This window comes from Sorex fumeus, unplaced genomic scaffold, assembly GCF_029834395.1.
Source record: "Sorex fumeus unplaced genomic scaffold, SorFum_2.1 ptg000063l, whole genome shotgun sequence".
Lineage (NCBI taxonomy): Eukaryota > Metazoa > Chordata > Mammalia > Eulipotyphla > Soricidae > Sorex > Sorex fumeus.
Window position 1 is genome coordinate 36962799 of NW_026606120.1, and position 16533 is coordinate 36979331.

The 16533-nt window shown below is 39.4% G+C and overlaps 1 protein-coding gene across 1 annotated transcript; it reads right to left on the reverse strand.

The window, feature by feature from the left end:
• Positions 1-4637: 4637 nt before the first annotated feature.
• LOC130035721 (protein AF-9-like) lies at positions 4638-7104 on the reverse strand. Its single transcript, XM_056127587.1, is given in 5 exon segments — positions 4638-5562; positions 6034-6129; positions 6131-6156; positions 6158-6390; positions 6492-7104. Coding segments are annotated over 5 exon segments (1623 nt in total). The 3' UTR covers positions 4638-4907.
• Between the last annotated feature and the right edge of the window lie 9429 nt (positions 7105-16533).

Below are 16533 nucleotides of genomic sequence, written 5' to 3' on the forward strand. Positions count from 1 at the left end.
GCCCAGTAACGTCTCTGTCATGAGACTTGTTGCTACTGTGTTTGGCATATTAAATACGTCATGGGTAGCTTGCCAGGCTCTGCCTTGCGGGCATGATACTCTCGGTAGCTTGCCGGGCTCTCTGAGAGGGGCGGAGGAATCGAACTCGGGTCAGCCATGGTGGCCGCTTGTAAGGCAAACCCCCTACCGCTGTGCTATCACTCCAGCCTGATCTGAAAAACATACGTAATATTTTAATTTCCTTGGCTTCATTGACACTTATTTTGTGCACCAGCGTATGATTGATCTGCCACAGATACTGCAGTAGATAATAAATATACATTTGTCTTTCGGGGGGTGGGGAGTTCAGAAATCTGTATTAGTCTCTACTCTCTCAGCATTACTTAAGGCTGTTGTTTTTTTATTGATTTTCTGTTTTGTAATTTATCCAACCCATTGGGGCGTTAAAATTTTCTACTACTATTGTGTTGCTGTTTATGTCTCTTTTCAGGTCCATAAGTATTTGTTTTATATATTTAATGTCCCTTAATTTGGTTCATGAGTATATATTTAGGAGTATGAAGTCCTGATAAGTAATGAGTAAGATGTACCAATACACTGATACTTTAACTATTATATAATTTTCATTCTTACATCTTATTTTTAATTTATGTTGTCTCAGTATAAGTGACCCCCCCCGTCTTTCCACCTTTTCCCCACTAATGGTCAGTGCTAGTAATTGAACCCAGACCCTCACACTTGCAAGGGAAGTACTCTACCAGCCTACCCCTGCCCTGTTTAATCTTTCATAAATCTTCTTTGTTTAATATTTAATTTCATGTAAGATTTTTTCCAACCCTTTGCCTTGAAACCGTGTTCATCATTAAAGTTCAAATATGTTTTATATAAGCAGCAAAAGGTTGCCTTTCATTTCCTGATCTGCGTCGTCATTGTGTGGTGTTTGAATGGTGAGTTCAGGCCATTGACATTTTGTAAAATTATTGACAGAAAACAATTTGCTGAGCCAGAAGATAGCACAGCAGGTAAGGTGCTTGCCTTGCAGGCAGCCAACCCATATTTGACCCCAGGTATCCCATCTGGTTCCCCAAGACCCACCAGAAGTGATTTCCTGAGTGCAGAGTCAGGGGTAATTACTGAATACAGGTATGGCTGCCCCTGCCCCAAAAATACCTCAAAAGAAACAAAACAAAGTAACTTGTTATTTGAAATTTGTCTTTGTCTCTTTGATCTTCTCTTATTGTCTCCCAATGCACCTTTGATCTCTGCCCCACCTGCAGTCTTGACAGGCCCATTACAAAGTCCAGTGATTGAAGCTTAGATATCATGCTCTCAGTGTTACTGAGTCTGTGCTTTGCATGTATGGTGATGCCACTCTCCTATATCACAGTCTGTTGGGAGCCCCAGCACTGTTTCCCCCATTGCTTCCCTTTCTCATCTTCCTTCACCCTTGATTTCTTTCCTTCTCTGTCTTTCTGCTTCCTAATCTCTGGGGTCAGGGGTGATCAAGGCCTCCCCCATTTGCTACTTTGCACTTTATCATCCAGCTGTTCTATACGCTACAGATTGTTGATGCCCATCCAAATCATGAAGTTGAGTCCTTGGTCGCTGCCCTGCAAGCAGGAAGCAGAACCAGGACACCACATAGCACTAAGTGGGCGAGCCTAAGCTTGAGAATCTGGTTGATATGGAAAAGGTAAAACTAAGCCTTTGTGGCCAGCAAATTCCTGCAGCACAAAGCAACAGCTTCCTCTTCTCACATTTCAGAGCTAGCTAAACTTTAGATGGAAACATTCTCTCCTATTCATCACAGACCCCAAGTGTGAGGAGGTCATTACAGTTACAGTTACAATTACAGTTTCTATTAACTGTTTATGTTTCTGTTTCTGTAACTGATTATGTTTTCTAACTGACTATGTTAATTTACATAATCTTAAACTGTTGAATTTCATTGGACATAATTATAACAAGCCAGCAAATAAAAGGAGGCTGAAAAGACTGCTCTTGGTCACAAGATCTGAGCAAGTCTTGTGATCCTCCGTGAACAATTAATTTCTCTTGAATTCCTTTTCTCAGTGGCTCAGATCGCCTAACCAAACGTCCATACAACATTTGACGCCCAATGTGGGGCCCAAAGATAAGGGCCAGTTTGGGAGAAACCGAGAGGGAAAATGTTGCACCGACCTTGCATAGCCTCTCGGCAGATTGGAGAAAAAAGGAAAAGAGGTAATGGGTAATTCCATAACATCACAGCAGGATGCCTATATTGACATCCTGAACTCTCTGACAAAACCAGCTGGTTTGCCTTTGAAGGGACAAATAATGTGACTCCTCCTTGAAAGGGTACATAAGTATTGTTATTGGTTCCAGCCCAGAAATAGAGATCAGTTCAATTCAGAAATGTGGAAAAGGGTAGAGAAATAATTGCGTCATGCACATAAAAATGGAAACTTGATCTCAGCAGATGAATGGAGCGCATATAATTGTATTGCTGCTACCCTGACTTCTTTGCAATCTGACTCTGATCTGAGGAACCTTCTCTCTCATCTTCTTGTATGGCTCTCTCCACTGTTTCGTCAATTTTTTAAGCAATATATAGAGAAACTCCTGTGTTAGAGGAGCAGAGTGGGGAAGAGCCCACCTACATTTTGTGCTAAACCAGTGGCATCTATATTACCTGGTGATTCATATCAAATTGATAATTCACCTGCCTGGCCTGAATCTCACAGCTTTGGGTCAGACACTGACAACTCTGTTTCAAAAGAAGTAGTAACCCGACAAGAATTGAAGGCAGTAAATTTAAAAAATTACATCAATTACTAAGACAGATGCAGTACCCTGAGGTGAACCGTGATTCTAAAAGAATGGTAATGACTAACTTATAGGAACTCACTAATCCTGATCCTCTGGCAGTTCCTTTTCCTCCATTAAATAAGAATAGGGGAGAGGAATCTCTATGTTGCCATTTTAAGTTTACTCCTGAGTTGTGTTCTCTGATGCAAGAATCTGAAACACCTTTATATCAGGCAAAATTGAGCCAACAGCATGCTCAGTTTGTGGCTTTTCCAGTCATTTGTAATTCTGATGTAAAAAAAAATGGCAGGTGGGTTAATATGAGCCTGTTCCTTTTAGGTTTCTTTCCTCGCTTAAGCAAGCTGTAACCACCTATGGTGTTACTTCTATGTGCTGGCCCTTCTCAACAATTTTGTGGAAGCTAATACTCTACTCCCTCTTGATTGGCAGACTCTTGCTAAGGCAGTGTTAGAAAATTCTCAATATATACAATTTAAATCATGGTGGAGAGAAGAGACTGAGAAATTTGCTAGAATTAAGACACCAAAACATGTTGATACCATTGTGAACCAGATTTTAGGCACTGGCAAATGGGCTTCAGCGGAAGAACAAGTCAGCTTGGAGGCGAACATTTTGGAAGCCATCAATAAGACCTGTCTGAAGGCATGGCGTTATCTTGAGATCTCTGCAAAACGTACTATGCCGTCCACTAAAATTTTTCTTTTTTTTTACCTTGATTATTTTTTTTCTTTTAAAAATAATTTACCTTCTTTTGCATGCCACAGGACAGATTTCTAATTTCAAAACAGGGTACATCAAGAACAAAAATCTCCCTCCCCAAACCATCTTTATTTTCACCAATAGAAGAAATTCTTCTGGAAACATAAGCAAGGGACTAAGCAGGTATTGAAATCACTGAATCTATAAGTTAATACATAATCTGTTATGTCAGAATAACCAAGAATTTTTCCTCAAAGAAAAATTAAAACTTTCCAAATATAAAAAAGTCCATGAGGATCATATGTGAATTAGCAGAAATCTCTCATTCCAGGTTTTATGATAAAGATGAATAATAAAACACTGACAGCCAGAGAAAGCTGAAACTCTTACTAATAAATAGGCCCAAGTAAAGAATTTCTACAACATTTCTTTAGAAAACAGAACCAGAATTCCTTTTTTGAAAAATAAGGATCCTGTGGAATGCCTTTTCTTCCATTATTATCTAGTATAACCATAAAACAGACACAAGAATTGAAATGTGACAACAGCTCAACAATATGGATGTAGGAAATTTACAGGTACACTTGTTTCAAAGTCCTACAGTTTTATTGACTAAGGCTAGACAGCAATTCATATGATCCTATTTGGTGCATTTCTACCATGGTCCAAGATCATTGTATGGATACAGCCACGTTTTGGGCCCCAACTTTCAATAAAAAGATCACCAAGAAGAAAATCAGGGCGGCTATTTGGGTCTCCCCAGTTGAGAATTTGTGTCCTGGAAGTTGGAAAAACAAAAGGTGGAAAATACAGAGACTGCAACAAGTTAAAGGACTTGGAAAAAGTTGGTGGAGATTGGCACGTTATACTAGTAAAGTCATTGGGCTTGGGATAGCAAGGGCGCTGCATTGAAAGAGCATACACGGGACCAAGTATTTATAATGTCTTGTGGGGTCATTTCCTCAACGAATATCTGTATGTGACAATAAATGGCTCAGTTATGTAATAAGGCAGTGCGTTGAATATGCATTCGTCCTGTGGAATGAACCACCACAGAGAGATACATGACACCATACATATTATTTCAGTTTTCTTGTGTTGTGTTTGATTTGTTTTTTTTTTTTTCAAGGCTATCCAGGATAACTATTCCTGGGGATTTCCTTGGAGAGAAAAGTGGTCCACTGAGGCTGGTTTGCTTAACCTCTCCTTTATCAAGAGATGATGACTGGCTTTAAAGAAAAATAAAGCTGAAAGTTGTTCGATTTTTATTTTTTTCCCTTTTGGTTGCAACATTGAGTGTTTTCATATAAACAAATTAAAAAATCACAACAACAACAACAACAAAAAACCAAACCACCAAAACAATAGTTTTTTTGATGCATCCAGTTGTTGTATCCTCAGGATGTTCCAGATGTTTCCAGATAACTCTGTAGTTTACGTACTGTGGTTTTGTCCAGCGAGCAAAGGTCAAAATCAAATGTTGTGTTTGTGATATGAAAGTGTCCAGTTTCTTCTATAAGGTTCACAATCTGCTGCAGAATGTGTCTTTCCCTCAGCGTCATTAACCTTCTGTGGAGTTCTGCCAGTTCATCTAGGTATGCCTTGTCGCATTCACCATTCTTTATTTGTTTATCTGATTTGCTTTGCTTTATTGGACTTTTCACTTCAAGAATCTGGTTGTTGTCGGTTTTTAGTAAGGGTGGTGGGGGTTCATGATGTAGGGATGAAGAAGCAGAACTGCTTTCACTGTCTCTGCCATCGCTCAAGCTAACTCTGCAACTACGGCTGCCTCCTCTATTTACAGGCCTTTCCATTTCAGAGTCATTATCATTCTCCTCTGCCTCATCTGATTCCTCCTCATTGTCATCAGAATGCAGATCTTTCATTATAGACCTTAAAGGACCTTGTTTCCTGGCCTGGGATGGTGTGAAGCTGGAGCTGGAACTGGAGCTGGAGCTGGCAGGACTGGGTTGCTCAGAATCAGATTTGGAGGACATATTCTCCTCTGCGTCGGAATCATTGGGATCCACTATATCATCAAAGGGTGGTAATGTTTCATCTGGGAGATATAAAGTAACAAAATATGAGATTAATACCCAAGAATAGCTGAGATCAACACCAGGAAGATTACTCCATAGCTTAGAGGCCAGCCGGGTATTCTAGGGGAAAGGGCAGTTCAGATAGAGAAGGGAGCACCAAATAAAGGGTGTTTGGAGGATCCTCCCAGGAGGGGAGATGCATGTTGAAAGTAGACTATGGACTGAACATTTTTGCCACTCAATGCCTCTTTTGCAGACTACAACACCCAAAAGGAGAGAGAGAACAAATGGGAATGCCCTGCCACAGAGGCAGGGTGGGATGGGGGGGATGGGGGGGGCAGGGATATTATCCATGGTGGTGGAAAATGGGCACTGGTAGAGGGATGTGTATTTGATCATTGTATAATCAAACCCAAGCACAAAAATTTGTAAATCTACAACTGTACCTCATGGTGTTTCACTAATAAAAAAAAAAGGTGGTAATGTTGATTTCTTCTTCTCTAATGGCTCACTTTCAATTTTGACTTTTCCCATGTTGACATGAGATTTATCTTTGATGTGTTTTTTGTCAGCAGAACAAAAGTATCAGTGGTGGCGCGTTAGAGAATACTTTTAAGTAAAGCCTCTGAGCTACTCTTTTTCCTTTTTTTCACTGAGAGTTCTTCAGAATCTGAAAGGGGGGGCCTTTTACTAGGAGCCTTTTTCTCTTGCTGTCCACTGCTGATGGTGAGTAAGTTATTGTTTGGTTTGGGCTCCTTGGACATGGGTTTCTGTTCCTTGAAGGCCATCTTCAGAACAATTTTTTCTTCTTTCAGTGGTTTATATTCTTTGGGTTTCTGGGTATTTGATCATTGTATGACTGAAATCCAAGCACAAAAATTTGTAAGTCTACAACTGTACCTCATGGTGTTTCACTAATAAAAATTTTAAAAATTTAAAAAAAAGATTCTTTGGAAGATTTGGTGTGATCCCTGGAAGGTTCTTTGAAGGCACTCATATATTCTCGGGAGTCTTTAGAAGGTTTTTCCTTGTGCTCCTTCATTAATTTGTGAGGCTTTGAAAAACTGGTACTGTTGCCACCGCCGCTGCTGCTGCTTTTGCTATTGCTGCTGGTATGAACGCTACTGTTAGGGTCCCCTCCTGCCGTCAGCAACTTTCTCCTAAAGTCCTCTGTGGGGTTGTTGAAAGTTATCTTTTCACAACGAAGGTGATTCACTGGTGGATGGCCTTCAAGATGCAAGAATAAGTCATAATCAAAGCGAACTTTCTTCCGTTCTTCCTTGTTTTTAAAATAAACCTCAATTGACAAAATGAAACCAGCATACCCAGATTCTTCTACTTTGTAAGGTGGATCTTCGCACACTCTTTTTGGCCTACGAAAGCTTTCGTGCAAGTGGAAGATGACTTTCTCCACAAAGTGTTGTATGTTACTGTGCTCCGGGCCACACATAAACACCATCCAGTCATGGGTGAAGCCCTCCATGGTGGGTTTCTTCCTCACCTGGGCGCGGTGCCCCAGCTCCAGCTTCACCTGCACAGCACACGAGCTAGTCATGCCTGGAGTCCCGGAGGTTTGCTGGGGTGTTGTGTGGTAGCCCCCTCCTCCGCCCCCCTCAGCTGTAATTCATGTAAATCATGTAATTCAGCTGCTATGAATGAGAGCGCGCCCAGGAGCGGAGGGTAGATGGCAGACATTCTCTGCCTTCCCCCGCACCCCCACGTTCGCCTGCTTGCTTGCTGGCTCGCTTGCTTATTAAACTCAGCCCCCAAAGCAAAAGCCTCACTAAAATCTTTCAAGAAGCTAATGAGCTGTATACAGATTTTATCGCCAGACTCCAGGACTTTCTGGTAAAAGTTATACCTGATGAGGCCCTTTGGGAAATGCTTATGTTAACTTTGGCGGTGGAAAATGCTACAGCAGACTGCCAAAGCAATTCAGACTTCCAAATTAATGGGTAAAAACTCTCTGGATGATATTATCCGAGTGTGTAGGGAAGTGGGAACACCAACCCATCAGGCGCAAATGATAGCCGCTGCTTTTAAGAAAGCTAATCAGGTGAAGTGTTCCAGCTGTGGAGCTGTTGTAAAGTTCAGATGAGACTGTACTTGTGCTAAATCTGGGGTAAAGAAAGAACCGGGCATTTGTAGATGGTGTGGAAAGGGGAAGCATTGGGCTAATGAATGTCGCTCAGTAAAGGATAAATTTAGAAATCTCCTAGATGAGCCATCGGGAAACGGGAGTTGGGGCTGATGGGGCCCCTTCAACAATACGGGAAATTTTCAGTAGAACACCAAGTTAAATTCGAGGATTTTCCATCCCCTACGTTGGTAATAATTGATAAACCTAAGAATATCGACAAAAATCTATCTTATATAGACCTGATGAGAGCAACAGAAGGATGTATAGCAGCTGACATTTTGGCTTTACAGGATTTGTTTCTGACTCCTAATAAAATTTATAAAATCCTGACTAATGTTTATGGCCCCTTTCCAAAAAGAACTGCAGGATTGATCCTAGGGAGAAGCAATATGATTTTGTGTGGTGTTAACGTAAAAGTAGGACTCATTGACAGTGATTTTAGCGGATATCAGAATATTCAAAGGGGGGCATATTGCTCAACTGCTTTTGCTTCCGTGTATACTAGGGGGAAATACAGGTATAAAAAGAGAAGGTGATTTTGGAAGCGCTAATGCAGAAATATTTTGGACAAAAAAGATTACTGATGATAAGCCTACTTTAGTCCTTAAAGTCCCTTTAAGGATCGGACAAAACCGGAAGGTTTGTTGGATTCAGGTGCTGGTGTTATTGTTGTCGCCTCTCATCACTGGCCTATGGTTTGGCAAAAGTGTTGTGTGGACGCTACTTTTCCTGGCATGGGTGTGGTCACTGATGTTAAGCAGAGTGTGCGAACTCTTCATTGTAGTGATCCTGATGGAGACACAGCAGTCATCCAGCTGTATATTGCTCCAATAGCCATCACCCTAGGGAGACGGGATTTGTTACAAAAACTTGGTGTGAAATATATTAAAGAGAGAAAGGTGTCTCAGGAATCACTTTTTTAATTTGGACCACTGCTCGAAGAACAGCTCTCCCAATAGTCTGAAAAAAGACTCAGTCTGTTTGGGTTGAGCAGTGGCCTTTGACAAAAGAAAAACTTGAGGCTTTGTATGAATTGGTTACAGAACAGTTTGAATTGGGACGTATTGTTCTTAGTTCTAGTCCCTGGAATTCAACTGTATTTGTTATTAAGAAAAAGACTGGTAAATGACAAATGTTAACTGATCTAAGAAAAGTTAATGACTGCATGGAACCAATGGGCCCTTTACAAATGGGCCTGACTAATTTGGCCATTATTTCAAAACAGTGGATACTAGGGGATTATTATAATATAATATAGTAGGTTTGTTACGTAAAAACTCCATTCCACAATATTAGTTCCTTGTACCAAAGGCCCAGTAGGAGAATGTGAAGTATGCAACACTATCAGATTTAAGTTTTCTGAAGAATCAATTCTACCTAGCTGAACCTTATTAACAATTTCTCCAATTAGTTCTAATTCTCGTTCAGCTGCTGGGTTAAGTTGCCTCAGGCTATTTAAAGAGGGATCACCTTCCAGTGTGTGAAACAAATTATTATAATAATTAATATTATTATAATATTTGTTAATAATTAACAAATATTATAATAATTATAATTATTATAATATTGTAACCAATTATTATAATTGGTTACAAAAGATTGTTTCTCTACTATCCCCTTAAGGGAAGAGGATAGAGAAAAATTTGCTTTTACTGTGCTTTCCTTAAATAATGAAACTTCTGCTAAAAGATATCACTGGACTGTTCTGCCTCAAGGGATGGTGAACGGTCCCATGGTATGTCAATATTTTGTTAATCAACCATTGGATGTAATAAGGGCACTGTACCCGAAGTCAAAATTGTTCATTATATGGATGATATTTTAATCACTGCTGCACCTCGAATAAATTTGCAGAAAGTTTGTGAAGCTATAACTTATGAAAAAGACTCATGGGGTTTAAAATTTGCATAGGACAAAATTCAACGTCAGGTTCCTTGGGAATTTTGGGGACAAATAATATGGGAGAGTAAAATTACGCCTTAAAATGTCCAAATTCGGAGACATAAATTAAAAACTTTAAATGATTTTCCAAAACTATTAAGAAATATGGGGGGCAAGAACCTGGCAAGCTACCCGTGAGTACTCGATATGCCAAACACAGTAACAACAAGTCTCATGATGGAGTCCTAACTGGGCCCGCTCGAGCAAATCGATGACCAACGGGAGGACCGTGATACCGTGATTAAGAAATATAAATTGGCTATGGTCTTCTCTGGGCATTCCAACCTATGACCTACAAAATTTGTTTCATACACTGGAAGGTGATCCGCCTTTAAATCTGTCACTGTCACTGTCCTCCCGTTGATCATTGATTTGCTCGAGCGGGCCCAGTAACGTCTCCATTGGAGACTTTGCTGTTACTGTGTTTGGCTTATCAAATACGTCACGGGTGGCTTGCCAGGCTCTGCCGTGCGGGCGAGATACTCTTGGTAGCTACTCGGTCGGCCATGTTGGCTGTGTGCAAGGCAAACGCCCTACCGCTGTGCTATCGCTCCAGCCCATCTTTAAATAGCCTGAGGCAACTTAGCCCAGCAGCTGAACAGGAATTAGAACTAATTGGAGAAATTGTTAATAAGGCTCAGCTAGGTAGAATTGATTCATCAGAAAACTTAAATCTGATAGTGTTGCATACTTCACATTCTCCTACTGGGCCTTTGGTACAAGGAACTAATATTGTGGAATGGAGTTTTTTACGTAACAAGTCTACTAAAACATTGGTTACTTATGTATATAAAATATCTCAAATAATTCTCAAAGGAAGAAAAAGAACTAGATAATTAATAGGGAATGATCTTACTGAAATTATTGTACCATTGACTAGTGAACAAATTCAAGTGCTATGGGAAATTGAGGAGGATTCGCAAATTGCCTGCACTAATTATTTGGGCAAAATTCATAACAACTTTCCAAAGCAAGAGATATTACAATTTCTTAAATTTACTAATTGGATTTGGCCTAAATAAAAGCTGAATCTATTGTATCCACTGTTAAATTCTTCACAAATGCTAGCAAAGAAGGAAAGGCTGCTCATACCGATATGCAAAATGATAAGGTTTTTACAAACTCCATATAATTCGGTTAAAAAAATGGTTTGCAGTTATTTCTCTTTTACAAAATTATTTTGAACCAGTGAATATTGTAACAGACTCTCATCATGCAGCTTGAACTGTCAATCATATACTTACTGTTCCTTTGCCTTTAAGTGACTCTGAACTTATTTATTTAAAGAGTTACAGCAAGTTTTGAGAGATCGTAAACATCCTTTACACATTACTCATATACGGGCTCACACAGGTCTTCCAGGTCCTTTAGATCAAGGCAATGATTGAGCTGATAAGTTGATTGCTTCAGTAATAAATGCTGAAAAATCTCACGCTTTGCGTCATCAGAATGCTCGTGCGTTGAAAACCAAATATGCCCTTACTTGGAGGCAAGCTAAAGACATTATTAGGCAATATCCTACTTGTCAGGCAATCATATGCTTCATATGCCTTTGGGGGCTAATCCTTGAGGTATAAAGATGAATGAAATTTGGCAAATGGATGTAACTATTATCCCAGCTCTTGGTAAACTATGTTCATCAATCAATTGATACCTATTCACATTTCCGATGGACTTCTGCGTTATCTTCAGAAAAGGCAGGAGCTGTGATTACTCATTTGTTAGAAGTATTTGCTATTATGGGCGTTCTTAAGACAATGAAAACTGATAATGCGCTTGCTTATACCTCCGCAAAAATGCGTGAGTTTTTCTCTGCTTATGGTATCGATCATATTACAGGAATTCCTTAGAATAGTACAGGGCAAGCCATTATTGAACAGGCAAATTGCCCACTTAGAGATATGTTACTTAAACAAAAAATGGGAGTATATACGGATTCTCCCAGATGGCAGATATCCTGAGCACTATTTACCTTAATTTTTTTAATTGCTCTGATAACATAACAGACGCAGAAAAACATTTGGGAAGTTCAAAATAGCTCAGAAGAAACAAGTTCTAATAGAATCAGAAATAATTCAGATAAAATTATTCAGAAATAGAAAGTCCTTTATAGGGACCCAGTCTCTGGGAATTGGATACCAGACCAGGTAGAAAGGTGGGGGCGAGGTTTTGCTTTATATTTCCACATATAAAGATCGTTTTTGGTGTCCCACCAAAAGACTGAAGCTTCTCAATTAATCACAATAAGGGACGGTAAATGAAAAAACTGCAGGATGGATCCCCTCTTTATAAATTTTTGCCAGCTTTATAAAAACAAAAGCGCTTTTTGACCCAATTTTAACAAGCAGGAGACAGGCTAGTTAGACTGAGAAATGGGATAATTCTAATTGACTGACAGGGAATTTTTACCCTGGGGATTCCCTTCCTTTCTCAGTCCATCAGTTTTTTTTCCTGGTTCTTGAAGGGTCAGATCAATCAATCAAATATATATGTGTGCACATGCACATGTGATGTTTGTTGTTTTTCTGTCTGTATGTGTTGAGCACTCAAATGTTAGAGTTAGGTTAAAATCAGAAGTAGAAATCCTTAAAACTGGGCAAGCTGCCCCATCATAGAGGTTATTGATATGCAATCCAATAATTTTAAAAGTTTAGGTGCTTTGGGAACTTGTTAGACAAAGATTTAAACAAAGATCAGAACGTGGACCTACAGAGAAATTGACATTCTCAATCTAAAATATTTTATTGAAAAAACATTAACGGTAATTAACTGGCAATCAATCACTGTCCTCCCGTTGTTCATCGATTTGCTCAAGCGGGCCCAGTAACTTCTCCATTGTGACACTTGCTGTTACTGTGTTTGGCATATCGAATACATCACGGGGAGCTTGCCAGGCTCTGCCGTGCGGGCGAGATACTCTCGGTAGCTTCCCGGGCTCTCCGAGAGGGGCGGAGGAATCGAACTCGGGGCGGCCATGTTGGCTGCGTGCAAGGCAAATGCCCTACCGCTGTGCTATCACCAGGCAGTTGAAATTATTTTGAACTTCAGAATATGCTGTTATGAAGGAAGAACTATAGAATTAGAGCCTGAAACTAAGGTGAAAATTGTTAGAGATTGTTGTAGGAAGTTCATGATTTGAAATAACTAAAGTATAAGTAAGTAAATAAAGGCCCTCCCGTTGATCATCGATTTGCTCGAGCGGGCCCAGTAACGTCTCCATTGGAGACTTTGTTGTTACTGTGTCTGGTATATCGAATACCTCACGGGTAGCCTGCCAGGCTCTGCCGTGCAGGCGAGATACTCTCGGTAGCTTGCCGGGCTCTCCGAGAGGGGCGGAGGAATTGAACTCGGGTCGGCCATGTTGGCTGCGTGCAAGGCAAACGCCCCACCGCTGTGCTATCGCTCCAACTAAAGTATAAGAACTATTAAAATTAAGTCAAAAGACGTTTTTCTCCAGATTCTGCCTATAACTGTACCTCATGGTGTTTCACTAATAAAAAATAAATAAATAAATAATATACTTAGAGTAAAAAAAAAAAGACGTTTTTCTCATGCTTTGTGAAAAGTGGTCCAAGTTTTTCTTATGCTAGTATGCCTCTCTCTCTAAATATATACATTATATTTGTGTTTGTTTGTATCTGCATTGCATTGAGTTGATAAAATGACAATTGAAATAATTATATCTAAAATCAGGCTTAAAAGGTACTGGTTTGGTTCAAAACATGAGTTTCTAGATTTATACAATTGGTTGCAAAACTTATCCTACCTGTGTTTTATTTTATCTGAGACATTTAGTAGCTAAAATTTCTAGTGCTAATTAGCAAGGAGTTATAATGGGTTAATGTCAGATAACAGCCTGATAGCCTGAAGTCACCGCATTGTGTATTTGTAGAAGTTTTAAGAGATAATAGGTTTTCCTGCCGAAATTCCAGACTAGCTTCAGAATTTTCTTCTCTTTCTGCCCTGTCCTTAGCTTGTGTGCCTCTTCCTTATGTAATATTGGGTAATGTTCCATGCATATTTTATTAAACTATCTATGAAGTTTAAGGAGGAAGTTTCTATTTTTACAGGGTCCAAGTAGGTGTCTGGATGCTGGTGATCCTTCCTTGACCATAAGAGCAGAGTCTGATCACAGGAGTGCTTCGGCACTTACTCATCCATCTCTCTCAATGGAGTAAGAGATTCCTGAGTTTGCTCATTGTAACAAAAAAAAATCATCACAGTGATGACAACTGCACATTGCACTAAGTGGGCGAGCCTAAGCTTGAGAGTCTGATTGATATGGAAAAGGTAAAACTGAACCTCTGTGGCCAGCAAATTCCCACAGCACAAAGCAGCAGCTTCCTCTTCTCACATATCTCAGACCTAGCTAAACTTTAGATATAAACATTCTCTCCTATTCATTACAGACCCCAAGTGTGAGGAGGTCCTTACAGTTACAATTACAGTTTCTGTAACTCTGCTTCAGTTTCTGTAACTGTTGTTTCCCTTTTCTATAACTGTTTATGTTTCCATTTCTGTAACTGACTATGTTTTCTAACTATGTTAATTTACATATTCGTAAACTATTGAATTTCACTGGCCCTAATTATAACAAGCTAGCAAATAAAAGGAGGCTGAAGAGGTTGCTCTTGGTCACAAGATCTGAGCGAGTCTTGTGATCCTCCGTGAACAATTAATTTCTCTCGCATTCCTTTTCTCAGCACCTCAGACAGCCTAACTGAATGTTTGTACAACAACAGATAAAGGAGATAGTCCTGTGTTTGTCTTTCTTCTTCTGGCTTACTTCACTCAACATCACAGCTTACAGTTCCAGCCATGTTGAAGCAAATTGCATGACCTGATTGTTTCTTGCAGAGGCATAGTATTCCATGGTGTTTCTATGCCACACCTTCATAATCTGTTCATCTGGCCTTGGACACACAGGTTAATTCCATATCTTAGTTATTGTACTAAGTGTGACAGCGATTAATCATATTCATATGTCCTTTTGAATGAATGATTTTTTGGTCCTGGGAGTAGATGTCCAAATTGGAATTTCTGACTCATATGGCACCTCAATTCTAAGTTTGCTGAGAACCCTCCATACTGTTTTTCACAGGGGTTGAACTAGGCAATATCCCCACCAGCAGCAGATGAGAGTTCCTTTTTTCACCACTTCTCTGCCAACACAAATTGTTCACACTATTTTGGATATGTGCTGCTCTCAGTAGTGTGAAGTGATGTCTTATTGTCGTTTTGATTTAGGTTTCCCTAATGGTAAGCGATATTTAGCATTTTTTCATGTGCCTGCTTATCTTCCTCTGAATAATGTTTGTTCGTTTCCTCTCCCTATTTTTCTATATCGTTTTTGAAATTATCTTCTTGAAATTTGTGAGTCCTTTATATATATTGGATATCATTTCTTTACCTAATGTGTTGAATGTGATATTTTTCTCATTCAGTTAGCTTTCTTTCAGCTTTAGCCCATGTTTTTTGCCACATATATATAATTTATTTTGATATAGTTACATTTGTTTATTTTTTATTTTGTTGCATTTTCTGGTGGTATCAGATCATTGAAGACAAGGTCCAAGTCTTGAAAGGTTCTAACTATATTTTCCTCCGTGTATTTTATAGTTTCTGGCTGTATCTCAGGTCTTTGATCCACATTGAATTGACTTTTGTGTAAGGTGTGAGATATGTATCCAGCTTTAATTTCTTACATGTTTTCCCAGAACCATTGTTTGATGAATCTATCTTTACTCCATTTCATGTTCTCAGCTTATTAATCAAAAATCACCTGTTCAAAATTAAATATACTGACATCTCCTCCCAAGCATACGAGCATCTAATCTTCGATAAAGGGGCAAGAAAAGTGAAGTGGAGCAGGGAAAGCCTCTTTAACAAATTGTGCTGGCAAAACTGGACAGCTACATGCAAAAAAGTGGGCTCAGATCTCTGTCTAACTCCATGTACAAAAGTAAGATCAAAGTGGATTAAAGACCTCAACATCAGACTGGAATCCATAAGGTACATTGAGGAAAAAGTTGGCAAAACCCTCCATGACATAGAAGCTAATGGTATCTTCAAAGATGTCACACCGCTGGCCAAGCAATTAAAAACAGAGATAGACAAATCTTAAACTAAGAAGCTTCTGCACCTCAAAAGAAACAGTGACCAAAATACAAAGACAGTCTACAGAATGGGAAAGGATATTCACCAAATACACATCCGACAAGGAGTTGATATCAAGGATATACAAAGTACTGGTTGAACTTCACAAAAACAAAACATCCAACCCCATCAAAAAATGGGGAGATGACCCCTCAATCATATGATCGTCTAATCTTTGATAAAGGTGCAAGTAATGTGAAGTGGAGTAAGGAAAGCCTCTTTAACAAATTGTGCTGGCATCACTGGACGGCTACATGCAAAAAAAATGGGCTCAGAACTCTGCCTAACACCATGTACAAAAGTAAGATCAAAATGGATTAAAGACCTTAACATCAGGCCAGAAACCATAAGGTACATTGAAGACCAAGTTGGCAAAACCCTCCATGACATTGAAGCTAATGGTATCTTCAAAGATGCCACGCCACTGTCTGAGCAAGTGAAAACAGAGATAGATAAATGGGACTATCTTAAACTAAGAAGCTTCTGCACCTCCAAAGAAACAGTGACCAAAATACAAAGACAGTCTACAGAATGGGAAAGGATATTCGCCAAATACACATCTGACAAGGGGTTGATATCCAGGATATACAAAATACTGGTTAAACTCCACAAGAAGAAAACATCCAACCCCATCCAAAAATGGGGCAATGAAATGAACAGAAACTTTCTCAAAGAAGAAATCCGAATGGCAAAAAAGCACATGAGAAAATGCTCTACATCATTAATCATCAGGGAGATGCAAATCAA